Source organism: Phyllostomus hastatus, unplaced genomic scaffold (genome assembly GCF_019186645.2).
Source record: "Phyllostomus hastatus isolate PE091 unplaced genomic scaffold, TTU_PhHast_1.1 phas_scaffold_182, whole genome shotgun sequence".
Taxonomy (NCBI): Eukaryota; Metazoa; Chordata; class Mammalia; order Chiroptera; family Phyllostomidae; genus Phyllostomus; species Phyllostomus hastatus.
Genome location: NW_025334013.1, coordinates 29,301,113 through 29,326,764, shown reverse-complemented (window position 1 = coordinate 29,326,764; position 25,652 = coordinate 29,301,113). Strand labels below are relative to the sequence as shown.

At 60.7% G+C, this 25,652-nt stretch overlaps 1 protein-coding gene across 2 annotated transcripts in view; it reads right to left on the bottom strand.

Annotated features, from left to right (window-relative positions):
• The window catches only part of PTPRF (protein tyrosine phosphatase receptor type F), an 82,755-nt gene that overhangs the window by 48,459 nt on the left and 8,644 nt on the right, over positions 1-25,652 (bottom strand). For both annotated transcript variants that reach the window (XM_045859835.1, XM_045859837.1), the window contains exons 3-5: positions 20,105-20,240; positions 11,716-11,861; positions 11,407-11,548 (exon numbers count right to left, since the gene is read on the bottom strand). In XM_045859835.1, coding sequence (XP_045715791.1) covers positions 11,407-11,548; positions 11,716-11,861; positions 20,105-20,195 — 379 coding nt within the window. In that variant the 5' untranslated portion in view covers positions 20,196-20,240. The remainder of the gene's footprint in view (positions 1-11,406; positions 11,549-11,715; positions 11,862-20,104; positions 20,241-25,652) is intronic.

Sequence of the window (25,652 nt, the reverse complement as noted above, 5' to 3'; positions counted from 1 at the left end):
AGTCCTACACGCCCCTGACCGGGCCGACCCTTCACAGGGCCGGGGGCAGCAGTGGGGCCCACCCTGACGCAGTGCCTCAGAACACCCCCGCCCTACCAACGAGCCACCCTCGGCCCCTGACTCTGACCCAGTCTCCATGCAGCTGTGACCCTGACCCTCCCCCTCAGTCCTGACCTGGGGTCCAGACTCAGGCCTGGGGCCCATGTCTGAACGTGTGCAGGCTAAGAAAATGAAAAAGCTCTGAGAACACCAAAAGTTGATGGGGGGCAGGTGGGGGGAGGAAGGGGCAAAACTCCTCCCTAGCTGTGTCTTCCGGCTCACAGGAGTCCCTTGCCCCAGTCAGCAGGAACAGAGGTCGGCAGCACCCCACCCCAATCCCCGCACAGAGACTCCTGGGCAGGCCCTGAGGGTCTCCCCAACCGTGGAAGCAAAGGGGTTGGGAGCACAGGGTCCAGACGAGTGCAGACCAGGAAGGACCCCCACCTCCACCACAGCCCAGCTGTAACCTCAGTGTGTTACAGATCCTTTCCATAGCTCCGATTCTATCTGAAAGGGGGTTCAAGCGCCTACGTTGTAAAACCATCACGAGGGCATCTGATAACACACGTGAGGTGCAGAAGAGTGTCTGACAAGGAATCTGCAGCCAATGAACATCAGCTTGCACTACTGTAACTAGCGAGGGCTGAGCCACTGGGGCAGACAGGTACCATGGCCGGGGTGGGCGGGCAGGAGGCCCTTCCCCCAGGAGGAAACCACAGGCTGTGTGAGCTCACCACAGCCTCTCCACCAGTGTGGACGCCGGGCACGCCCAGGAGGGGGAGGGGAACACTGTACACTGTCCGGCTCCAGGTGGGGGTGTGGGGCTCCACGGCAGGGGAGACCAGGAGACTAGCAGGGCTCCGCACCTCCCTCCAGCAGGCCTGGTGTGAGGTGGGTGTGTGGGGACGTGTGCCGAGGTCAGGCTCCTGTGCCAGGGAAAGGACACGGGGCACTCTCAGAGGGGAAAAGTAAAGGATGGCAGTCCTGTCCTGCCTGAAAACTCTCTGAGGCCCAGGGAGGCTGACAGGGGTGAGGGGCAGGCAGGAGAGAGCTGGAGGAGCCCTCGTAGGCAGAAGCAAGGCATCCCTCTGTCTGGCCCAGACCCTGGGGGTTCTCTGCCAAGGCTCCAGTGGCCAAAGGGGCTGCAGCCCCATCGGGAGGAGGGGTCTGGAAGGGGAGCAGCAGGACTCCCAGCACGGTCTCACCTCCCCAGCCTCCCGGCTGGCAGGACCCGCAGCTCTGCAGACTCCAGGCGGGACCCGAGAGTCTCTGTGGCTACACATATGAGCCCACAGAGTCCAAACTTTCAGCTCTGGTTTTTAAAAGGAAAATTTAAATAGTGACAAGAAAAGAGGATGGAAATGAGGCAGGACTCGGGGTGCACCAAGCAGGGGAACAGTCTCCCACTGGCTCTGCTACCACCTGCTTCCACAGAAAGCCCGGGGCTCCCCTACCGCCCTCCCTGTTCTCCCCAGCAGCTGGGGGCGAGCAGGACCGCCCGAGCCACCCTAGCCCTCCCGTCTAGTTCCTCCCAGACTGAGATCCCTCAGTAACACCTGCTAAGCCCTCCCCAGGCAACGGAGGTGCGGGCGCACAGAGGGGACAGGCCTGCCAGAGTTAGGGCCCAGCCGCCAGCGGACCCCACCCTGCCAGCAAGGCACTGATCAGGGAGGAGGGAAGAAGCACAGACACCGGCAGCCCCGCATCCTAGGAGTATGCTTTGAATTCCTAACACGGGGAAGGTCTTTGGGCTGTACGCCAAATTAAGGACAATTAATTTTCCTCCCTCAATGGCTCCATCCTTGGCACCGCCACCAGAGCCCAGAGCCGGCGCGTGCAAACAGCTGCCCGTCAGACAGCAGGGCCCAGCAGCCACTCCCCTGCGCCAAGGAGGCTTCCAGGCGTCACTTGCAGGGCGGCACTCTGCCCCTCGGGAAGGAGAAGCGTGTGTCACAGGAGGACTCCAGCCCCTCCGGAGTGACCCCTGCTGTCTCACCCTTCAACGCTCACCTGGGCCCTCCAGCACGTTCACATGCAGCCGGGGGCCGCAGCCGGGTACTGCTGCCCGCCGTGCGCCTTGGACGAGGCGAGCACTGGGCACGCGGTTGTAAACGGCACCGACCGGCACGTTTACCCCCTGCGCTCCCTCAGGAGCTGGGCCCTGTGGTGAGGGGCAGGCGGAACCCCTCAGGCAGACCAAGGCAGACTCCTCTGCAGGTGCCACACCATCACTCCAAACCACCGACAATTGGGAAACTGAGGCCCAGACACGACGGAGAAAAGGTTGTGTTAATGGAGCTTTTACCACCTCACAGGTAGCACTGAGTTAAAATGCTTTAATAAAACGATTTAATCTCTCCCAAACCCTGAGCTATATAAACAGATGGAGACTTAGATCTAGAAACCTGCCCAAGGTCACACAGTTTGGTGGGAGGTGGGGCTGGGGATAAACCCAGGTGGTGGGACCCAGTGCCTGGCAGGGCTCAGGGCAGGGCAGGGCTAAGAGAGGTGAGGGCACCCCTGGGGACACCGTGCCACCATTCGGCTCACCTCCCCAAGGCTGGTTCAACACCCCCCCAAACCACGCCCTCTGCCGTCTGACAGGGCTCACCACTTCACCGCAGGCCCCCTGCACACAAGCCTCGGCGTTTTCATTTACTGCAAAACGAACCGACCGTCCCCACACGCGGCCACCCCTGGGAAGGCCATGCACCCAGGTTCCAACATCCGAATGTACCCTTCAGGCCGAGTCCGTTTAAAACCCAGTCCTGCGGAGCGGGAGGGAAGGGAAGGGCCCCTCCCCCTCCCAGGCCACCCGGTAACCATAGCAACGGCGGCGCCGCCGCTGCGCGTGTCCAAGCGGCGCGCAGCTCCGGCCCCTCCCTCTTCACCTGGGTGGAGTCCTTGCGTCCCCTCCCAGGGCCCCCACCTCCTAACTCCTAACTCGAAGAGACTCTCCCTCCTAGGCATCCTTCCCGCTTAAGCGATAGGAGCAGGTCTTCACACACCTGCAGCCTAAATGCCGGGCATCTGCAGTGTTTGTCCCTCCTGGGGCCGAAGTCCATCCATCCTCTGATACAGGATGGAGAAGGCTCTGGGCACCTGAGAAGTACCAGGAGCCAAAGACTCCACAGCTGTTTGTGGACTGCAGCTGCATGCAGCTGTGTGCACATGTGCGCACACAGGGCGCACACACATGCTCCCAGGGACTGCCCCCATGGACCCCTGTGTACCCGCAGGGGTGCGCACATGTGGCTCCCGCTCCAAACTGCGCTTTTAGATACTGCAGAGGGAGACCGGCGCCCTATCCTGCAGTCCTGGGCAGAGTAAGGTGACCGGGTGTGTCCGTGCGTGCGGGTTGGAGAGTTGGGAGACTAAGGGTCAGAAAGGGGCAGGAGCTTGGCTGAGGCCTCACAGCGCTGAGTCAGTTCACCTCCACAGCTCACCTGCGCGCGGTGGCTTCCTGGAGGAAGGAGAAGAGGTAAGAATAGGAAACATTGGAGCTTGGGAGGTGGGAGAGCTTTCTGCAGCAGGGAGGGACTGCCTGAGCAAGGGCTGTGGGAGGGTGGGAAAAGTGAGTCTGGCTGAGGCTAAGGAAAACACTGGGGTCCTGATAGATGAGCTGAGGGTGGGGGTGGACAGGGATCAGCTTCAGCTGGCTGCAGTGACTGGGGGAGGGGGCTGCTGAGGCCCCCGAGCAGTGCACACAGGTCTCTTTGTCAGCGGAGCCTGAGATGCCTGAGGCGGAGCCTGGGCCAGAGGGAGGGGGCTGACCAGGGAGGCTGACAGATGGAGACGCCTTGCAGGGTCTCAGGGTGGGCAGCACCGTCTGTCAGCAGGACCGCCTCACCCTGGCTTACCCAGCTTCTTGGCGTCTGTGCACATGCAGGCACACACATCCACAGGCTTCCTGGGGCGGCACTGTCTGTAAGCCTGACCTCCTCCCTGTGCATGAGTGTTGGGTCTGGTCTCACCATGTCTCTGAACACCCCCACCCCCCAAAAAAACATGTACAGTCACAGAGATACACATGGTGAAACAGAGAGGTGTGAAAACAGACCTACATGTACATGTGGAGGGGCACGTGCAGTGACAAGCACCTGTGGAAAGGCTCGTGCAAGCGGATCCAGAGGTAGCACACACAGGCACGCAAACATGCATGTGGAAGGGTGCAGTCAGAGTTACACGTGTGTTGAGACCTGAAGACACAGGGACAGAGACATGGACACATAAAGACATGCTGAGACACGTGAAGGAACTGCATGGGTAGCTGCTGGCTGGCCCAGCCCTCGAGCACTGTGAGGAAACCGAGGCCCCCTCAGGCCCCGTCCCCGAGGCAGCTCCATTCCCAGCAGGGGCAGGATGAGACATCCCCCAGCAGGTCCAAAGGCCGCTCCAGACCTGCAAGATCCACTCTTCCCAGAGAGCCCGGCCTCGCCCCCAGGCTTCCAGGAAAGAAGGGAGGCCTGGGGGGGCCTGGGTCCATCTCCCTTTGCAGCTTTCAGCCTCGACTTTCAGCTTTTTTCCAAGAGAAAACTCCCACCTCTTCTAGCACTCAGATTTCATCAAACTTGGCATCTTAAAAGCCTGTTTTGTTTTTGAATCTGAGCTGTTTGGGGCCTGTAGGCAGCCGTGGCCTCCCCCTCCCAGTCCCCACTGTCAGCCAGGGATTCCCTGGCACTTCGCACAGCCCCACTCGGCCAGCTGACGAGGCATCCCCACCACGCACACCAAGTGGCCCCAGGGGCCACTCCCTGGGCACACACCCTACCTATGCTCTGGCGCCGGGCCCTGGCCCGTGTTAGACTCTCCTCTTGGGGTTCCCCACCTCCATCCCCCCTCAGGAAGATTCTTTTGATCCACTTACACTACCCACCCCCCGAGGTTCAGGCCCAATCCCTCCAGACCACTGACAGCCTCCCACTCACTCCTCAGGCCCCTGCAGCCCAGCCGCCACCCCCGCCCCACCCACTGCTTCGTGCCGGCAGGCTCCCCACTGTCAGCCCTGTCCCCGTGGAGGTGAGCCCGAAGGACTCTCAGCGTCATTTTGCCTGACCTCTGGACAGCACCCCCTACTGCTGACTACCTCCTCCCACTGCATTTCCTCGTTTCTCTTCCACGTCCACGGCCTCCGACCTCTCATGGCCCCTCACCAGATTCCTACACAAACTCTCCTCCACCGGGACAAGTTTGGCTTCTGGGGCTCCACTCAGGCCCCCTTCCTGCCCGCTTGGCCCTCACTCCCTGAGATTTGCCAAGAGATGGCAAATCTCAGGGAGTGAGGGCCACTCCACCTCCAGATGCACCCTGGGTGCCAGGAGAATCTGAAGGAGAACTCCTCAACACCTCGCCCGGATGCCTGCGCACGCCTGATGCGCAGGTTTCCAACAGGACTCTTCAGCCTGACTGCAGACCGGGTCCTGCTCCCGTACTGGAGTCTTTGAGAACAGTGCCACCGCCCACCAGGCCAGAGCCAGTAACCCAGAGCCTCCCACCTCCTGGGTCCCACAGGTGGCCAGGCGGGCCACCACTCTTTCCAGACGGTTTGTAGCCCAGTCTCCCTTGCTCTCGTACCCACTGCTTGGGTTTGGCCCATGGCCACCTGCCGCGTGGGCTGCAGGGCTGCCCACCCTCCCTCTGGTCTCCCTCCACCCCACTCTGCACGTCCAGGGGCATTTCTGAAGCATGTATCTCATCATGTCGCTTTCCCCGATTAAAACTCTCTTTCCTCTGGCAACCAGAGAGACGGGGCCCCTCACCAGGGATGGAGGATGTGCACACACAAGGTCATTCAGGGCCTCCAACTTGACCACCTGCTGCCAGAGCTGCCAGCTCCACTGTGGTCATGAGGCTGGGGGACAGGGGAGCAAGTGGGGGGCCATGCACACGGCAGGGCTTTGTAAGCACCCGTGACTACAGGGTTGGTGGGCCACAGTGGGCACAGGGGAGGTGCCAGTGTGTCTGCAGCTAACAGAAGAGGCAGGTGTACTGGCCGCCCCACCGGAGGACCCATTTAGAAAGAAGTCCACTTGGGCCCTTGAAAGCAGATGAGAAGCAGAAAAAAATAGGGGATTCCAGGGACCAAGAAACGCAGGGTCTGACCTTCAAGGGCCTCCTGGCAGTGCCCGCCTACCTGACATCTTTCCCACCCCCGTGCCTGGGGCACAGAACTCTCCAGGAAATGGATGCAGAGTCTCTTATCTGCATGGTCTCAAATGCCACTGTGGTCCTGGTGTGGGGGTGGGGCGGTGCAAGGACAATCACAGAGACCAGTCCCTGGACCCAGAGCACCTAAGTCAGGCCGCAGCTGCCAGGGGAGGGGCAGCAGCTGGCCTGAGTTCTAGGTCTCCTGCGGCTGCAAACCAGGCGGGCGACAGGCCCCACTTCCACAAAACCGGCCCACTGCCCAGACACAAATGGGGGCAACAGGAAGGAGGCACCTCCTGCCACACGGGAAGCCATCCTCTGCCCTCGGAAGCCCTTCACCCCGCCAGGCCTGGGCCGGGCAAAGCGGGCTCACTCCCTGGGAAAACGCAGGCTCCCCTCCCAGCTCAGCTCCAGGCTGGCCCAGCCGAGGACAGCTCAGGACAGTGGTGTGTGTTGCTCATCCGCCCTCATGTTGCCAGGGCTGTTTCCAAAGGGATTATGTGTGGAGGCAGGTCAAGGGGGGTTCAAGAGGTTCTTCGTCACCCCACAGGTCCCCAAGCCAGCCAGGGTCAGAGCCAGGGCAGAACCCAGGGATCCAGGCCCAGCGCTGACTGCTCCCCACCCCAGTCACTACCCTGCACTGCCTGACGCCTGCCCTGAGATAGGAAAGACCAGGTACTCTGTGCAGGCACCTGGATTCCGGTGGGCCCATGTGGCATGAGTGGTGTGCTCTTGGTCCACCAGCAGACACCAAGGCCAGGTGGGAACAGGTAAAAGGCACCTGGGCTTGGTGATGAGGAGGGGGAAGGAAAGGAAGGGGCCCCAAGGTCTGGGCAGGATCCCTGCCTGGTGCACCCTCCCTCCTGGCGGGCTGGAGAGGACCTGCTGAGGTGCATCACAGGCACTGAGAAGAGGTCAGGCCAGTTGCTCCGCCCCACGTTCCTCTCTGTCCCGCTGTTCCAGCTGACCCACAGCTCTGAGCAAGGATCTTGTGGGGTCCCTGCGACCGTGAGCCCAGACCCAGTGTCTCTGACCTCCCATAGCACCGGACGGATGACGCATGTGGCTCAGGCTGCTAGCTGCACACCCCCTTGCTGTACACACAGCCTGTAAGGTGCAGACCACCTTGTGGATGCACCACACCCCCCCACACACACTGTCTAATGTGTGTGCACACATACGCTGCATGCTATACACCATCTGCTGTACACAGAACACCCCCACACTGTCTGGTGCACACACACACACCCTGGGATGTATACCACCTGCTGTGTGAAGTACCACCTGCTGTGTATACCACACCCCCCACAATGCCTGATGCACACGCGCGCGTGCGCGCACACACACACACACACACACACAGTCTGCTGCACACCCCCTCCTATATATACGGCCTGTAAGGCACCACCGGCCATAAACACTGCACCACACACACTGCCCTGCACATAGCACATAGGGCCCTACCCCCACAGCGCCGCCTGCAGTGTCCATGACCACCTGCACCTGCACCTGCACCCAGAGCCCTCAGAGCCAGGCCCCCAGGGCAGAATCAGAAACAGCTCACCCCTGCCCCTCAGCCCATGCATCCTCCATCTCCCCTTCCTTCTTGGCCATTCCATAACCTACTCAAGTTACCAGGGCCCTGCTGCACCCCTGCTGTCTGGCCTCCTCTGGGGCTCTCCTGACCACTGGCCTGCCTGGCCTGGAACCCACAGGCCCAGAGAAATCTGTGCCCTCCACACTGAGCTCCAAGAACCTCATGCCCCCCCACCAACCCCTGGAGGGAGAGGCCAAGAAGCAAGGCCTGCCTCCCCTCCCCCTCTGCTCCCCCTCTGTAAAGAGGGAAAATGTCAGCTTCCCTGTTCTCAGTGGTGGATGCGGGGTGGGCTGGAGGGGGAGTGATTCAGCCGCCTCAAGAGTGTGGAGCGAGAAGAGCTTTTCCTGCCATTACCCAGCGAGAGAGAGGCTGGCTCGCTAATGGCTTCAATTACCACTCAGACAGGAACACTGGGCGGCAGGCTCTGCGCTCCTCACAGTCCGGGACGGGCTCGCCCCCAGCCAGCCAGTGCTGCTGAGCCGCTGCCTGGGTGCCACAGGGCAGCAAGGGCCCTGCCTGGGGAGCTGGGTGCAAAGGCCAGGGTCCGGGACGCTCCCAGAGGCACCAGCGGAGCTGAGTGAGAGGGCAGCCGGCCCCAGTGTGCAGCAAGGCAGCGCAGGGGGCACGGGGCAGACCTGCAGGCCTGGACGCCCTTTTAGGGGCATGCCCACCCCTCCCCTGAGCCAGGTCCCCCTGGGCAGCCCTCGGCCACTCCCCTGAAGAGCTCAGCTTGGGGCGAGGGGCCCTGGCCCCAAGCACCAGTCATCCCTAAACAGGGTTTCGGGACCACATGGGAGGCCCTGGGCCGGGGCAGTGTCTGGTGGCGGCTGTCACAGCCGGGGCTGCTCCCCTCCGCCCCGCCCCCTGGCACCTTTGAGGCCTCCCACTCCGCTCTTTTCTGCCGAGCCCAGAGCCGGTCAAGGTTACACAGACCAACACGGCAAGTCAGCACTTAGTCTTCTGGGTGCTGTGTTTCAGGGGCAGGAGGGGCTCCTTCAGGCCCACAGCTCCACCCCCACCCACACAGGGAGCCCGGGTCGGACAGGGACCTGCCCCGAGCGCTCCGCCACCTCACCAGACACCCCCCACACCCTAGAAACACAAACACACCCCAGATCCTGCTAAAGAAACCCTGATCCAAGAAGACCCCTCGGGATGGAGAAACCCCTTGAAAGTCTGAATCCCCCTCCTCTCAGGCCCTGGAAGCCCACCCTCACCCTCCTCAACCCTTCAAAAGTTGAAGCGGCCCAGGGCAGTGGTGGGGGTAGAAGAGTGTCCACAGAGGACCTGCGGGGAGAGCCCGGCTAGAGGTAGGGCCTGGGGCTCTGGGGGCACTTCTCCTCCAGCACTGAGGGGGAGGAGGCCCTTCCCCCAGTGTGAGGGCCTGAGAAGACGCCGTCTGGGCAGCAGCCACAGTCCGTCCGGCCTTCCCGCCAGGTCCCCAGTGCCAGGGCAGATGGCTTCCTGCCGGGGCAGATACCAGCAGGAGGTGGGCAGTGCTGGAATACCTGTCCTCAGGTCACGAATGGGGACACTGAGGTCAGGGGTGGCAGGGTCAGAACACGCAGCAATCAGTGACCCTGGCCCAGGGCCTGTCCTCTGGGTCCCTGCCCCACAGGTAAGTGCCCCCCGTGGGAGTAGAAGGTAAGGGCGGCACCACCCAGATACTGCCAGGGTGGATACTACCACCACGGACGCCAGGCACTACCAGCTCAGATGCCTGGGCCTCAGGATGTGCGGCTTCCAGCCCAACCTTCCAGCAGCTGCCTTTCATGGCAGAATCCTGTGACGTGCTCAACTGCATCATATTTCATCTTCCAAACCAGCCTGGGCAGCAGGAATTACATGTACACCTGTGAACGCAGGTGGAGCACATGAGGCGCAGAGGCATAGTTCGGGCCGAAGGTCATGAGGTGAGAGCATAAGGAGTCAGCCCCTGCTGTTGGCCACTGTCCTCCACGGCCCCTGGAAGCTGGGGGGCCCCGCCCCGTCTCGCAGGAGACACCTGGACCAAAGGAATTTCTGAACGGGTGCGTGCGTGAACCCGTACAGCCACAGTGTGCAAATGGCCATGGCGAAAATATGCTCCACCGCTCTTGTAATCAAAGAAATGCAAATTAAATTGAGATGTCATTTTTTGCTTATTAACTTGGCAAAGATATTTTTTTAATGCTAATTCCCACTGCTGGCAAGGATGCGCGGAAAAGAGCCCTCTCGTGACCTGCTCGGTGAGAGTATAAACTGACACAATCTTCTGGAAATACTGAGAACCTTACAGATGCACGTGCCGTTTTGATCCAGCAATTCTACTTCCCAGAATCTAGAAGAAGGAAACAATCAGGAAGGTGAACACTTCACATCCGCATGGACGTGTCCAACACCCTATTTATAAAAGCGGAAAGCTGGGAACGCTGTCTCTGTCCAACAATAAGGGAACGGCTAAATAAATTAGGGCCCTTCCATGCGACACTCACGCACAGCCATTAAAAATAATGATGCAGAAGAATACTTAATGAAGAAGAAGATGTTCGTGATATTTTTTTTTTTAAAGCAGCCCACAAACCACTGGGCAAAATGTGATCCCACTTGTGTTATACGGCACACACAGAAAACAGACTATAAGGAACAAACCCAATCTTTTTAGCAGAGGTAAGATAACAGGCAACTGTTATTTTTCCCCATGTGCCATTTTTCACTTATCAAATTTGTAATAGTGAACAGGTATTGTTGTTGTAACTTCTTTTAAAGCAACAATGGATGCTGTATTTTGAAAACACGCGCAGACACCCTCAGACCGACGGACGCACTGTGCTGGGGGCTGGCCGCGTCCCGCTCCACCCCGCTCCTCACCTCCCATTCCCCAGGAACCTGTCCGGTTCTTCCCCCTCTTCTCTCTGAGCCCTCCAGCTGCACACACCCTCCAAAACAGCTCCACTCTCTCCTGCCTCTGGGCCTTGGCACACCGACGCCACTCCTCCTGCAAGGGCGCCACCCAGCTTCCACTCATCCTCGGGGTGCAGCTCAGACAGCAGCTCCCCACCCCGCCCGCCTGTCCACCCCATGCTCCCTAGCCCTCCGGGCCGCCCCCACAGCACTCAGTGGACACTGAAGTCCTGAAGGCCTGGTCAGATGATCCTCTGGACACGAGGCAGCATTTGGGAGAGTTTGTGAGTGCATGGAGCGGCCACTAAGTGAGAGAAGACACTAAACTCCACACCCAGAGCCCCGCCCCCCATCCAGGACCCTTGCCGCAGGAACACAGCTCTCTGAAGCCCACCAGCAAGCCCACGTGAAAATCCGGTCCGCTGCCACAAACCACGTAAGCCAGGCAGTGCACCGCGGCAGCCCCGCCTCAGGTCAGACCCAGACGTGCCCGGGCCGTGCCCGCCTCAGCAGACTGCAGAGACACGAGGCACGCCGCTGCCTCAGCACAAGCCAGCCAGACAGTCCAGGCTGAATCCGACGACCACCCTCGTCCATCGCTGGCCTTCGTCGAGCCCAGAATAGCCAGTTCTCCCTTCTGCCAAACACACTCCGGCCCACGGCAGGGACACGGGTGGCTAGCTGGTCCTGCCCAGACACCAGTCTGCCCGCCCCCTGCCATGTCCCTCCCCAGCACGCACCTTCCAGCACCGAGAGCTTGGCGCTCGTGTTGATCTCTCCCAGGCTGTTGGTGGCCGTGCACTCGTAGATGGCTTCGTCGCGCTGCGCCCGTAATGGCTGGATCCGCAGCACGGACCCTGCCCCGTCGTCGAACTCGATCACCTGCCGGAGGACGGACACCTGGTCACGACTTGCTCGGAGTCAGCCATCCTCCAGCCTCCAAACCCCCCCCTGCCCCGGGGAGAGAGACCCAGGGAGCGGACACAGGACCCGACTCCAAAGCAGGCCCACCCGGGGCCCCATCTGCCCCTCCTCACCCGGGGACGTACCTCGAAGCGCTGGGAGCTGACTTTCTTCCCCTTCTTCATCCATGTGATGCGCGGCTTGGGTTCCCCTGTGGCTTGGCACACGAAGGAGGCCACCCCTCCGGATAGCCCAGTCTGGTCCTCAGGGACCTTAACGAAGGCAGGTTTGCCTGGAGAGATGGAGACTCCAAGTCACCACAGCATAGCCAACACTAGGTGGCAGTCACGAGGTGGTGGCAAAAAAGATCTATACAAGAAATAATAGTAGCGATCCACACCCTTGCACAGTGCTTACTAGGTGCCAGGTGCTCTTTAAAGAGCTGTAGGTACATGAGGTGGGTGCTGCAATTACTTCTGCTTATAGAGAAGGAAACTGAGGCACAGAGAGGTTGAGGGATTTGCCCAAGGTGACACAGCCAGCAGGTGGCAGAGCTGAGATTTGAACTCAGGCGCCAGGAGTCTGGAGTCCACGTTTGAACCACTACACGTTGGTCCCCGATGCTGCCCATCAATTCCAAACTCTAGGACAAAGGCACGCTGAGAGCTGCTCAGAACAGCCCCAGCATCTCCCCCAGACTCGTCTCTCCCCAACTGCGTTCCACCTTGGTGATGGTACCCCATCTGCCCCAAGGCTCAGGCCAGACACTGAGACTCCTCCTCTCCTCTGGCCCCCACGTGCCAGCAGTCCCCAAGGCTTAGACCTTCTAAGCATCTCTGGACATTTTCCCAGGTGAATGCTTTCCTGTAAATCTGCCCTTCCACCCTGCCCCCACTGACGGGATTACTGCCTTCCGGCAGCCTGGACAGCCTGGACGTCTCCCCAAGTGTCCACAGGGAGGCAGGGGAAGAGGAGAAGGGAGGGGGCGCAGACACTGTCCTGCCACGCCCACATCACCTGGAGCCCACTTGGAGCGCCTGTCCCGATGAATCCCACTGCCCAGGGTCGCAGGACCAGAGCAACCCGGCCCTCACTGAGATGCAGTAACACCTCGTTAATCCTGACAGCAGATCCATTTCATATTAATCAGGCCAATGAACAGCTCCAGGAAGGCTAATACCGTGAGAAATGACCTTTCAGTCCACCTGCTCAGTGCTGATGCATCCAGGCTTGGCCTGGTCCCTGGCAAAGAAACATGTGTGTGCAATGATGATAATACTTCGCTAAGCACCTACTCTGCACGAGGTACTTTGTCTCATTTAGTCCTTCATTATCATTATCCCATTTACAGGCTCAGAAAGGTCAAGTCACTTGTCCAAGGTCACACAGCCAATGGAGCGGCACATCCAAGACTGGAATTCAAGCCTGCTTGTTTCCAAGGGGCCAGGCATGAAACCATTCACAGGGTGTGGCCGGAGGCCTTGTCAAGAGCAGGGTCAGTGGCATGGTGGGAGCCAGGCCAGACCAAAGAAGGCCAAGGAGTAGGAGCTGCAGCGGAGAGAGGGGCTAAGTGGTATTCAAACACGATTGGCTGGGACGGGGAAGATAAAGAAATATGGTGCCTGGAGGGGGGAGGGTTGGGGGAGACTTCCACGCATCCATTTCTTTTTTCTCCCCCCCCCCAAGATGTGAAAGGCAGTGTTTAAACGCTGATGGGAAGAAGCCGGCAGAGAGGAAGAGGGTGCCACTCCAGTGGAGAGAGGAGGGACGGCAGATGGGGCATGGTCCCCGATGGAGGGGCGGGTCCAGGGGGACCACCAGGGTCAGGAGTGACAGCTGTGGGGACGAAGGGCAGGGAGGGGGGCCCGTCGGGCTCTGGGGGGTTCACTTAATTATTAAGCAAATCCCTCACCCTCTCTGAGCCTCCATTCTCTCATCTACGAAATGGCGCTGGGGACACAGGCCCGTGCAGGTGAGAGGCGGCGACCTCTGCAGACCGCTTGCACCAGCTGGACACCGGCGGGCCTGGGGCGAGGGCGGCCACCCCTCTCCTGAGCATTACCCGTCTTAAAACCATCCCACGAGGCAGGTTGTATTATTGACCAATTTCTAAAGTGGAGACTCAGGAGGTTAAATGACCGACAAATCTCAGAGTGATTTGCAGGGGAAAGCCAGGGTTTGAGCCGGCGGTCCAAACCTGGAGCTGGGGACTCACCTGACTGTACCGGAAGTCGTTAGAGGGGCAGCTTGGTGGGGGGAGCCACACAAGCCTGGTGGGGACCAGAGTGACGTGGGGGAACACAGAGATTCAGGACGCCTCAGTCTGTCACACCCTGGTCCCGACTGTCCTCTGAAGGAGGCTTTGGACACCCCTGGTCTGCGGCTGTCTGCACAGCCTGTCCCTTTCAGACAGGTCCTCTCAGGCAGCACGCTGCCCACTCAGGCTCCGCCAGGGCAGAGGGCTCTGCCGGTGCAACGCTGCATACACACCACATCCCCCACCTGCACCACGCACACCTGAGACAGCACTGCCACCACCTCAGCCCAGACACCACCCACCCTTCCCTGGCCCCCCCACCAACCTGCCAAGCAGTCTCCCTGCCTCTAGTCTCGCCCCCTCCAGTCTTTTCTTTACTCAGCAGCCAGGGCGAACGGACAGCCTCTCTCCCCTGCTTGAAACTGTCCAAAGCCACCCCCCACCCGCCCACTACTCTCAAAACAAAATTTAAACAATCGTGACAGACAGAGACCTGACAGGTCTGACCCTCGCCACTTTCCCGGCTCCAGAGCCCTGGTTGGCCTCTCAGCCCCTGGATAAGCAACCTCCCCTGCGGCCACAGGGCCTTTGCACGGGCTGTTCCTCCACCACAAACCTCTTAGACTACTCTTTGGCCACTAACTCCTATTCACCTTTCTGAACTCAATTTAAAACACATTTCCTCAGGAAACATTCCTCAGCCCCCCATCCCCACCTCCATCAGGGTGGTTCCTGGTGTCAAGCTCTCTGGTAACTCCATCTGCCTCTCCCACAGCACCGCTCGTGGCGTGCTCTGTAGGTGTGCGAGGTTACTGCTTTGGCTCATGGCTTGTTATGCACATGGGTAAGGTGACTGATTACTTTTTCCACATTTTGGGGAGTATTTGAGTCACGGCTGCTTCCCCACCCAGAACAACAGCCCTCGGCAGGGTAGATACCGGGCCTCCCTGTCGCAGGGCCCGGCCCAGTTCCTGACACGCAGGGTCCGGCACCAGTGAAGAAGCCACTGATGAGAGAAAGCCTGAGGAGGATGGGGTCTGAAGCCCCTCACACATTGTGGGGAGGCGGGGAGGCCCCTCTGCCAGGGAGAGAAGGAGGGGCAGAAACCCTCCTTGGCTCCAGTCTCAACGTGTCTGCCTAGGAGCCAGGGGCTGGAACCTGCTGAACCGGAATGGCCGAGCGAGGGTGCCTGGGGGCGGGGCGGGGCGGGGCCTCGGCACCAAACAAAGAACCAGAAACTGGGGAGTGGCTCCCAGCCAGGTGTGGGTCTAGAGAGAGCAAGAGAAGGAGAAAGGCCTTAGCACTATGTGGAGGCTGGACTGGGCCCAAGGCCTGGGGCCACGGAGGAGGCGGAACACCCCTTGCAGCCTGGAGCAGGGCCAGCGCCCCGCCTGGCTGGCCACCCACCCGCGGGAGGTTGGCAAGCCTATCAGTGCAGCCTGAGCCTGGCACCGCCCAAGGGACAGGTCCCTCCCCGCAGTCTGGCCTCGCCCTGGCTTTCCTCACCTTTCCCCACCCCCCACCCAGGAGCACCTCCCCTAGCACAGGAGTCAAACCAAACTCCTGCGCATCCTCCTCTCGAAGCCCTGCCAGGCCCTTGCCCCTTTGTTCACCAGGAGGACCTCTGGGTGGCAGGAACCTGACCATGTCTCCCCCAGCTCCAAACCCTCTGTCCCTCTGTCCGTCTCCCCGTTCCCCTCCCCGCACCTGCTCCTGCTAACCTCTCCGGGCTCACCCAGCTTGCCTCTTTCAAAGAACAGCACCTGCGATGGGCCACACACTGTCCTGGACCCAGTGGGCTTGGCACCCCCACCCAGGCCGCTCCAACAGGCCAGGTCCCCAGACACCTCCTTGCCTTTGTGCGTGCCCTGCTCCTCTCAGGCGCCGCACCCCGGAGCCCTTGGGGTCGGGGTCCCCATCCGAGCACTGATTGTCACATGCCACGGTGACTGGTCAGGCCCCTGGGCAGGTGCACAAAGCCCGGCGACTTGACCAGTCTGTCCAGTGCTGACCCAGAGCTGGTGTTCAGTGAACGTCTGAACAGAGACCACAAGCCAGGAGGGGCTCTCTGCTCCACCACAGTGTGACTCCCTCAGCCCGACCCCCTCCCCTTGGGGCAACTGCCTCTTCGAGCATGCCCTGGGGCACAGAGGGAGTGGGCTGGCCCCGTAGTGGGTGGGCACACCCCCCAGGGTCCAGGCCTGGGCCACCTCCAAGGGTCCGCCACCAGAGGCTGACTGCTGTTACTCTGCCTTCCCTGCAGAGCAACCCTACACACGACACACACAGCACACGGAAGCAGAGAGCAGACACGCAGCAGCAGTAGCCAGGGACTGCCAGGCAGGGGCGGGAGCTCCCGGAGAGGTGATTTCCCAGGCCCTGAACCGCCTAATGAGCTGGGGACTCATTAGTGCTGGCTCCTGTGACTGCTCCACGCCCCGCCCCAAGAAGCCCACTCAGAGACAACCCTGGGCTCCAGGGGACACTCAGGGAGCCCTAGGCCATGGCCTCCCATGGAGGGAGCATGTACTACGTGCCAGGCGCCGTGAACAGGTGACCTCAGTCAACCTTTCCAGGTAGGAGTGATCACCCTCATTGCGCAACAGGAAGACGGGCCCTGAGAGAGAAAGCAGCCTGCTGGAGTCCCCAGGGGACGGAGTCTAGACGGGACTCCGGGCCCTCCACACCCGTGAGGACGCGTGGAAGCGCGCTGCAGAGCTGCATGCAGCACCCCGCCGCCGTGTTCCAGCCCCACAGGCTCTGGAGGAGGGGGCAGGGGAACGACGTGCCAGACGCATCCTCAGCTACTCAGGCCCCGGCCCCCACCCACCACCTACCCCTCCAGCCACCCGGCATCCTGCGCTCGGATGCTGCGGTTCGAAGTGACTGGGCCGTAGCCAGGTCCTGCATCCTTGACTGTCCCACATGGTCTGGGGACACAAGGAGGACGGGACTCACGGAGGATCTCCCAGGAGCTCCATAAAGGAGCCCAGGCCCATGCCTGCTTCTTCCCCCAGTCTCCTCTCCTTATGCAACACCCCCATTAGCAAATGCCCACTCACCCTTCAGGGACCCCCTCTTCCAGGAGGCCTCCCAAGATGCTCAGGCTACCGCCTCTGTGCCAGCGCGCTCCCGACACGGCACCCACAGCAGGAACCCACGCGCAGGTTCCAAAGGCAGGCCTGTGTTCTTCCCACCCCCACACGCGGCAGATCAGCAGAAAACTCTTCCTACTCAGGACCACCTCTGGCCCCACAAGACTCCCCCGTGAGAAGCCACAAAGCCTCACATGGTAGTGGGTGGGCAGTGGGTGGGCTGGTAGTGGGTGGGCTGGGGACTGGGGAGCCTCCCAGGCCCCACAAGCCCAGGTCCCGACCAGAGCTGACTCGGCACTGACGTTGGGGCATCTGGGCCGACTCTCGCAGCTGCTTCCCCACCCCACCCCCGCCCTGCTCCCCTCAGAGGCCAGAGCCCCCATTCATTTGTCTCGTTAAGAGGCCCACAGAAACGCATTTGTCCACTCCACGCTTCACTGCGCCGGTCGTCAATTCTCTGGGGTGCCTGCCCTACCTTTCATCGCAGCTCTGGTGGCGTTTGCTGCTCGCCGCTGGCTAGAGGTCTCCCAAGCCCAGCTCAGCCCTGGCCACCACTGGGGGACAGACCCAAAAGTGTGTGCAGCGTAAGGCGAGCCTGGAAGACAGACCTGTCTCCCAGGCCAGATCACCACCGCCACTGGCCCAGGCCCGTGTCCCACATTCCTCTCTGCCTGGAAGCAGAGGCTAGCCCACGTATTTCAGAGTCTCCGGCTGGTTCCTGCCTCCCAGACCCTGACCTTCGGGCTCTGATCTTTAAGGACCAGCACGAAGGGTCTTGGACTCTGCTCTAAAAACTGTTCTGCTCTGCCCCAGCTCCTACTGGGGGACCAGGCCTGACGCCACCCCTTCACTCACCGACTACACTCCAGGACCTGAGCTGGACAGTGGCCTGACCCGCCAGAACTCACAGCCCAATGGGACAGGCAGCCCCAAAGCAGACGGCCACAGTCACACACTCTGGTAGAGCACAGAGGGGCAGCACCTGGCCCATGCTCCCGGAGGAGGTGATGGCTCCAGATGAACGGGAACCGGGCAGGGGAACGGGGTGGGGAAGAGGGTTCCAAGCAGAGAAAACGAGAGGACCAGAGGCCTGGGGAGAACACGAGCGACTGAGAGCAGGCAGCATGGCCGGGTGTGGGGTGGGAGGTCAGAGGGCAGGACGAGGTCAGCAGACGCTGGACAAGCAGGGCCTGAAAAAGGCCTGCGAGCCCTAGGCTTGATCCCGAAGGCAAAAGGGAGGAGAGCGCAGGGTTTTAAACTGAAGGGCGACAGGATCAGGCTTTTGTTTTGTAACGTGACTTTTACTCCGGAATGAAGAGCACATTATGAGAAAAGAGACTGGAGGCTTGGAAGCGATCAGGAGCCGTTGCATACAAAAGCTCCAACCAGAGCTGAGGGTGGCTTGGGTGAAGGGAGCAGAGAGAGAAGTGGATGCATTCCAAAGATATTTAGAAGGGAGAAACAACAGAACTTGGTGATGGATTAGATGTGGGGTATGAGAGCGAGGCGGCTGGGAGGAGGCCCAGGTTTCTGACTTGGGCGGCCGGTGGGTGGCAATGCCATTCGCCAGGAGAGAAAACAGGAAGACGAGCAGGTTGGGTGGGGGGTGGGGGTGAGGGGTGCAGGCTGGGGCACGTTGGGTCTGCAGCAGGAGGAAAAGGCAGTTCTTCCCCCAGGAGGTGCTGACTCTGAAAGCCCAGCTGAGCAGCAGCACCCCCACCCCCCCACCTTCAAGCTCCCTGTCTGAAGGCCCTGAGAGTGGCCAGGGTGGGGGTGGGGGAATGTCCAAGGCAAATGACCACACCTGACTCTCGAAGAGCCTTCGCCTCCCTGCCACTGTGGGAAGTCACACGCGATGACTGTCTACCCCAACCTGTCCCTGCAGGCTCAAGCACTACCTAACCGCTTGGAGATCACCCCCACTCCCTAACCCCACCCTAGTCGGGCCTGTCCAGCCCTCCCACTGCCAGCACCTCAGTGCTCCCATTACCCCTCACCCCCATGCACTCCCCTTCTTCTTGCCCTTCTAGCCCCACCAGGACCCAGCCAGGGAGGACAAAGGGCAGGAGCTCCAGTCCAACCCCTCTCCGGATCTGGTCCTGAATAATTAATAAGCCTCTGGAGAAAGGGCCTGGGTGGGGCAAGGAGAGAATATCTTTGCCTACAGACTTGGGGTGGGGGGGGGTGGGGGGAGCCCTACTGCCTGCTGACCCCCAGGGTGACCCCTGGGTTGGCCCTCTGCCACCTCTGGGCTCTGCACAGGCTGGGAACATCCCCTTTTCCCCCAGGGACCTTGGCTCCGACCCCGCCCCTCCCCCTCAGTGTGCAGATTGGCTAAATCAGCCCTGTGCCCCGCCTCCTACCAGTAACCAAGCAGTGGTAACCATGGTGATGGGGCGGGCTGCGGCCAGTCTCACAGTGCCAGGCAGGGGGAAGGGCGCAGGAAAGGGACCAAAGTTCGGAGTTGGATCTGGGCAGGGGACAATTCCACTTCCCCCAACACACACACAGAGGGGTGCTGGAGACCATCTTCCTCTTGGCCAAGTGCAATCTCCCCCGGCCTCCCCGGGACTGAGGGGCTGGGAGAGGGGGACGCTCCTTTGCCTTGAAGACCCAGGGGAGAGGGGAAAGGAGGGGCTGTGCCTTCACACCTGGATACCCCGGGTGCAGCGCCGGGGCAGTGCTATGATGGCTCTGCCTTCGGGGTCCTCCCTGGATGTGTGGACACAGGTGGCATCCATTCTCAGGTCCACACGCATTCCTCACATGCTGCCTGCCCGCCCCCCTTCCCATGCCAGTCTGACAGGGCCTCCTGCACAGACCTGCAGCGGTGCACACGGCGCAGGCCCGAGCACATCGCCCAGTGACCACATGAATCCCACTCGGGTCTCACCCCTAGCCCATAAAAGGGAGTCACGCTTAGACACGCCCAGCCCCGCAGTGTCTTAAGGGACATGCAGGCAATTCCACGGGATGCACCTGGGAAGCAAGGAGCTGGGTGCTTCCTGGATAGGGGCTCTCCGTGTCAGGGGGTTCTCTCTAGGACAGAGAAAGGTCTGGAGAGGCACCTAGCCATCCTGTCTTTCCTCGTAGCTGGTCCTGCCCCCATCCCAGAGTCCTGCTATGAGGGACACCGCCACCTTTTGACCTGGGAGATCCCACACCTCAAGGGGTCAGACTTACTGTCGCCGTGGGCGCCCGCCACCAAACCAAGCATCACAAGTGCAGGCACAAGGGGCACCATCGTCCTCCCTGGGGCTGGTTCAGGGGCCATCCAGGAGTCCAGCACCACGGCCAGCCACAGCCCAGGACAATCGACCTGTGACGGAGAGAAGGGCGAGCCAGTCAGCTGGTATTCTCCAGGGTCTCTGCGGCCCACCCATGCCACCTCCTGGCCTTCCTCCTCACCCAGACCCCTGCTCATCCTCACTGATGACGGATCATCATCCACAGCCCAGTTCAACAGACCCGGCCCCCCGCCAGCTATACAATGATCACCGATACCTTTTTTTATTGTAAATATTTTTATTTATTTTAGTTTTAGAGAGAGGGGAAGGAAGAAAGAGAGGGAGAGAAACATGAATGCTTCTTGCGTGCCCCCCACCAAGGCCCTGGTCCACAATCCAGGCATGTGTCCTGACTGGGAATTGAACCAGCGACGCTTTAGTTTATAGGCTAGCACTCAACCCACTGAGCCACACCAGCCGGGCTCACCCATACCTTCTGACCCCTGTGACCACTCAGGCTTCTTATAGATCCCCTAGTGACCTCCAAAATAGCCCAAGAGTCACATTGTAAGGTAAGGCCTTCAGGTCATTCCCCAAACCTGAACAGGGGGCAGGGGGCTACCGAGACCGGATGGTGTACAGGGACCCTCCATCCCAGATCTTGAGTTTCCTCAAGAGGGAGCAGGGACAGAGGACCAGGGTCAGAGATACACAGAGACCAAACGAAACGAGACACAGAGAGGGATCAGACAGAAGTTAGAAGGCCCACACAGGCCAGGGACTCCAGAGTCCCTGGGGCACCTGTTCTCCCTCCTCTCCCAGCGGGGAGGAAGCGGGCAGGCGGCCAGACCCCACAGGCTGCGTGCAGACCTGAGCACAGACTTGACAGTGGCGGACAGGATCCAGGTATCAGGGGCTCGAAGTCAAAGCCACAACCTGTCCAGGCTCGCCGGGACTCACTCTTAACAAGCTGCAGCTGCCCACCTGGCCACCCTCATCCTACCCAATTCCCACGGCACCTCCCCACTCCAAAGGGAAGCTACAGGGAGGCCCTAGTGGCCAGGAAGTGGGGGTGCTGAACCCTAGATTCAACCCACCTCCTTGCCCTTGTCCCAGCAGGGGCATGGGCAAACTTCACAGGGCCACATGCTCCAAAGTGCCACCACACAGAGACACAAACCTGTGCAGGGGGAGGACCTCATCTGGGGCGGACCAGGCCTTGCTCACAGGGCTCCTCCCACGCTCCCTCCCGGCTCTACCAGGAGCCGGAGCGAGGCCTTCGGCACGGTCACGCCGTGCAGCACAGACACACTGCTTTCTCGGCCCGGCCCCCGTGGGGGACTCCTCAGGGTCTGCCTCCCATGTTCCCCAAATAGGGGGCTGTAGGGGAGGCACACTGGTGCCCACCAGCTTTGTTCACACCTTCCTCTGGTGCAGAAGCTGGCATGCAAGTCCCTCACCGATGCTCTAAAAATGCCACAAGACACAGAGGAGGAGTGAGTGACAGAGAACACACCTTAGGGACCTACAGCGGCACCCGCTGACTCCCGTGGAGGGTCGAGATCAGGGCCAGGCTCTGGCTGACCCACAACGTTAAGAACATTTGCAAGGAGGTGACAGGACTGGTGATCACGAGGGGCACAGCTCAAAGACGGTTCTGCTCCTTCTTAGAATCTGAACCCTAGTCTCAACTGAGAAAGTCAAAGGTCGTGAGATCAGAAGTCAGTAGGTGAGCAAAGGTGCTGGGACAAAGCAGGCAGGACTGTGAAGAGGAAAGGGGCTGAACACAAAGGAAGGAGGGTGGGGATGTACCCTGTCCCAGCTCTTGCCAAAAGCCCGAGACAGGAGCTGAGCAGCAAAAGCAAGAAGTTGAAGGGGTGTGGTGGGCAACCACATCACACCCGGGGCTGTGCTCAGCGATGACAGGGCTCCGGTGGCTGAGACCTCCCGGAGAGAGGGAGCCCCCACAATGCACGAGGCCTCGCACAGCCGATTTGGGATGGAGGTCACGTATCACAAAGCCCCTTCTGGGCTTGGCCATCAGGCGCTGCGGCGCAGCAGGGCGGCCGACAACAGAATCCAACATCCCAGCAGACATCAGGTGGCGGAACGCCCGGCCAGGCATCACGGAGACACGGTCCCCTGACACAATCATCCCGCAGCCCCTGGCACAGACATCACAGCTCACAGCTCAGCGGTGTGTGGCACCAAAGGACGGGGCAGGGGGGCCTCGTACAGACATCATGGGGGGCAGCAACGCAATAACCACAGAGGTTTAACCTCGGCTATAAGCAGCCGGTGTGAGCCCCCTCAGTGCAGGTACCACAGGGCTCCCCCCGCAGGAGCACCCACCACAGGGCACAGCTCCCTGGCACGGGCATGACGGGGACGAAGCCACATGGGACAGACAGCATGGAGGTGCCACTGCACAGCACAGCCACCCTGGAACATAGGTTCCTGACACCATCCTCACAGACTTGACTCCCTGTGGCTGCCCTGGTACCCACGGCGAAGTAACACCCCAGTGCAGACGTCACAGACATGCAGCTGTCTGACCCAGACACCGTCAGTGTGACAGAGGGTCCCAGCGTCACAGGAGTGGAGCTGCCTGACCGACAGTCTAGAGGTGTGACTCCCCAGTGTGACCCCCCGTTACAGACATCACGGAGGTGTCCATCCCGTCCACCTGTACTGGGGACGTGTGCAAGGGCTGTGTGTCCCCAGTACAGCCATCACGGGGGTGTAATGCAGAGCAGGTATCATGTCTTGGACGAGATTCTGACCCTGGGTGACCCTGGGCCTCTGGTAACCCCAGCCCGCTGAGACAAACATGGGGGGCTCTGACTAGGGGACTCCAGAGATCCCGTGTTTGTCTGGGCCTGCTGTGTTCGTGACCCTGTTCAGGCCCAGCAAGCAGAACAGACAGAGGTGGACAAGTTGAAAAGACATTTCCTCCCCCAGAGAGCTCCCCCAGTGGCCCATGGACACAGGGACGTGGCTGCCCAGAGAGAGGGGCGACACAGGGACACACACACGCCGACACATTCCCGGGGAATTGCTCAGGCAGCCACGTGGCTGTCCGAGCAGGCCCTTTCCCGCGTCAGCTCCTGGCGTGAGCAAGCTGCCCCCCCCCCCCGCCACCGCGGAGCCCATGGTGGGAAGCGCCTGTCAGGGCAGTGCATGCCGCTCCCAGCTCCAGGGCCCCGCACTCAGAGTCCCAGGTCCCCAGGCAGGTCCCCACTCCTGAGGGCTCAGGGCTGCCTATGGGAAAAGGCGGGAGGGGATCAGGGAGGCGGGGCAGTGCTAGCCTTGCTGGGGTGGCAGGGAGCCCACTGGACCCGGCGCCACTGCGTTAAGCGCAGAGCGCCACCTCCGCAGGCGCCTGGGTGAGTCTGGGCTCTCGCTGCCCAAGCCGGACACGAGGCCGGACGGACACCTGCACGCCCAGGCCCGTCGCTGACCTGCGCTGTGGGCCATCGGCTCTGCCGAACTGACATCCTCAGGCAGGAAAACAACTCTGCTGTACAACAGAATATAATTAAATGTAATTTTTCTGCATTCGGAATGGTTTTAATATACCCTTTTCCTTTGCTCCATCAGTATAAAGCTGCCAAGCACCCTTTCCTGGACAGAACTGTCCTTTACTCTCAAATTTCGTCCTTGGTGTTAAAATGTCCTTTCTTATAGGAAATGATGGTGAAAGCAGACAGCAGTTATTTTTTTTTAAATCATGTCCTTACTTGGTAAAACAAAAAGCTGCCAACCCCATGCCTGGTCCCCAAGTACCTTGGAAACTGTACTGGTTCGTGAAACCAAAACCCCTAAGAGGCAGGGTCTGAGGGAAAAGGGGGGGAGGACAGGCACTGCACCAAGTCACAGGACTCAGTGACAATCGTCACGGAAACGCACCTTACACGGAGGTCCCGTCACCTCCACGCAGCCCGTCACCTCCACGCAGCCCCTGTCCCCTCCACACAGCCCGACCTGGCCACCCTGGTCAGCCCCGGAGTCCCACCCCCAGGGACCACGTGATGCCAGAGGTGGGGTGGGGGGTTCCCTGGCTGGAGAACAGCTGGGATCATTCAGACCTCCTCATGAATATGCAAACACAGATTGATTTGTTTCCCTTGGGCACGTGTTTTTATTCACAAATATTAATTAATCTCCAAATACCACCTGTTCCTCCGGCTTCCTCCCTGCCTCCTGCCCAGGGCAGGACCCCGCTCCCAGGAGGCGGGGGCCCCAGAATGGACGTCGGCGGTGGCGGAAGGAAGGGCACCCAGGGCCCCATGGGGCGCCGGCCAAAGGGAAAGGCTGGCGTTTGAGCAAGAGGAGCCCGAGGGCGGGGAGGGCTGGAAGCTGTTCTTCTTCTGATCGGCGGGCAGCTAACTGAGCCCTTTTGTCACGTCTTGGACAGTCCACCGCGTGGCACTGCAGCAGCGGCCACGGAGGCGGAAACGGGCTTGTTACACTTGGGAGAGGAAAACCAACATGTTTCCAACTCTCACCAAACCAACCGCCGGATTAGGACGAGAATAAATCGAGGGCTCAGCCCGGACCCTGCTCTGGGGAAGGAGCCGCCGACAGCAGGCTGCCTTCTTCTTCCAGCCAGGGACCGGCGTCCGTGAGCGCAGCCAGGAACAGCCCGCCTGCCCTGCCCATTCTCAGCCCTCAGCTGCTGAGCCTCCCCTGCGCGTGCAGGGGGATTGAGAGAGGGTCCCGGAGTCTCCAGCAGGTAGGGGGCCCAGGGCTCAGCACAGGCTTGGCTCCGGGCTAAGGGACCAGCAGAGGCACCTTCCTACAGCTACCATCCCCAGGCCGCCAGCCCTCGGCCTCCTTCCCTGGGGAGTGGGGCCTCCCTTGGGGAGTGCTCCCCAGCGTGGCTGCCTGCAGCCTCGGCACTTGCTGCTCTCTGCTGGGAAGAACGCCTTTCTCCTGCCCCAGCCACCTACTCACCCTTCAGAACTCAGCTTGGGTGGCCCATCACTGAACCCCTGGTCCTCCCCAGTTTTCCAGACTTGTGCGGCTTAGTAAGGCAGCAAGAGGTGATGCAGCCCAGTGGTTACCAAGCCAGGGCGACTCTGTTCCCCGCAGGACACTACACAACGTCCGCAGACACCTGCCAGCACTGAGGACAGGGCGGGGGGCAGGTGCTACTGGCATCCCGTGGGAAGAAACAGGGATGCTGCCAGACATCCTCGAGACACCCTGTCAGAGGCCAGCCCGCCACCACAAAGGACTGCCTGGTCAGTGTCATCAGTGCTGAGGTTGAGAAACCCTGATGGAGACAGCAAGCTCTTTTGTAGACATGGCCTAGGGACTGCCCTGGCCCCTGCCCCAGAACCTGGTCCCCGGCGAGCACCCTGGGGCCCGCACCCAAAGAGGCTTCAGCCTGACTCAACTCCTGTATTAGCTGTCCGCGGGCCTCCGGGTCTGAGAGCATCACCCCACCCCATCCCCACCCCACCCGCCTCCAAGTCAGCCTCGCCTCCAGAAGCTGAGCT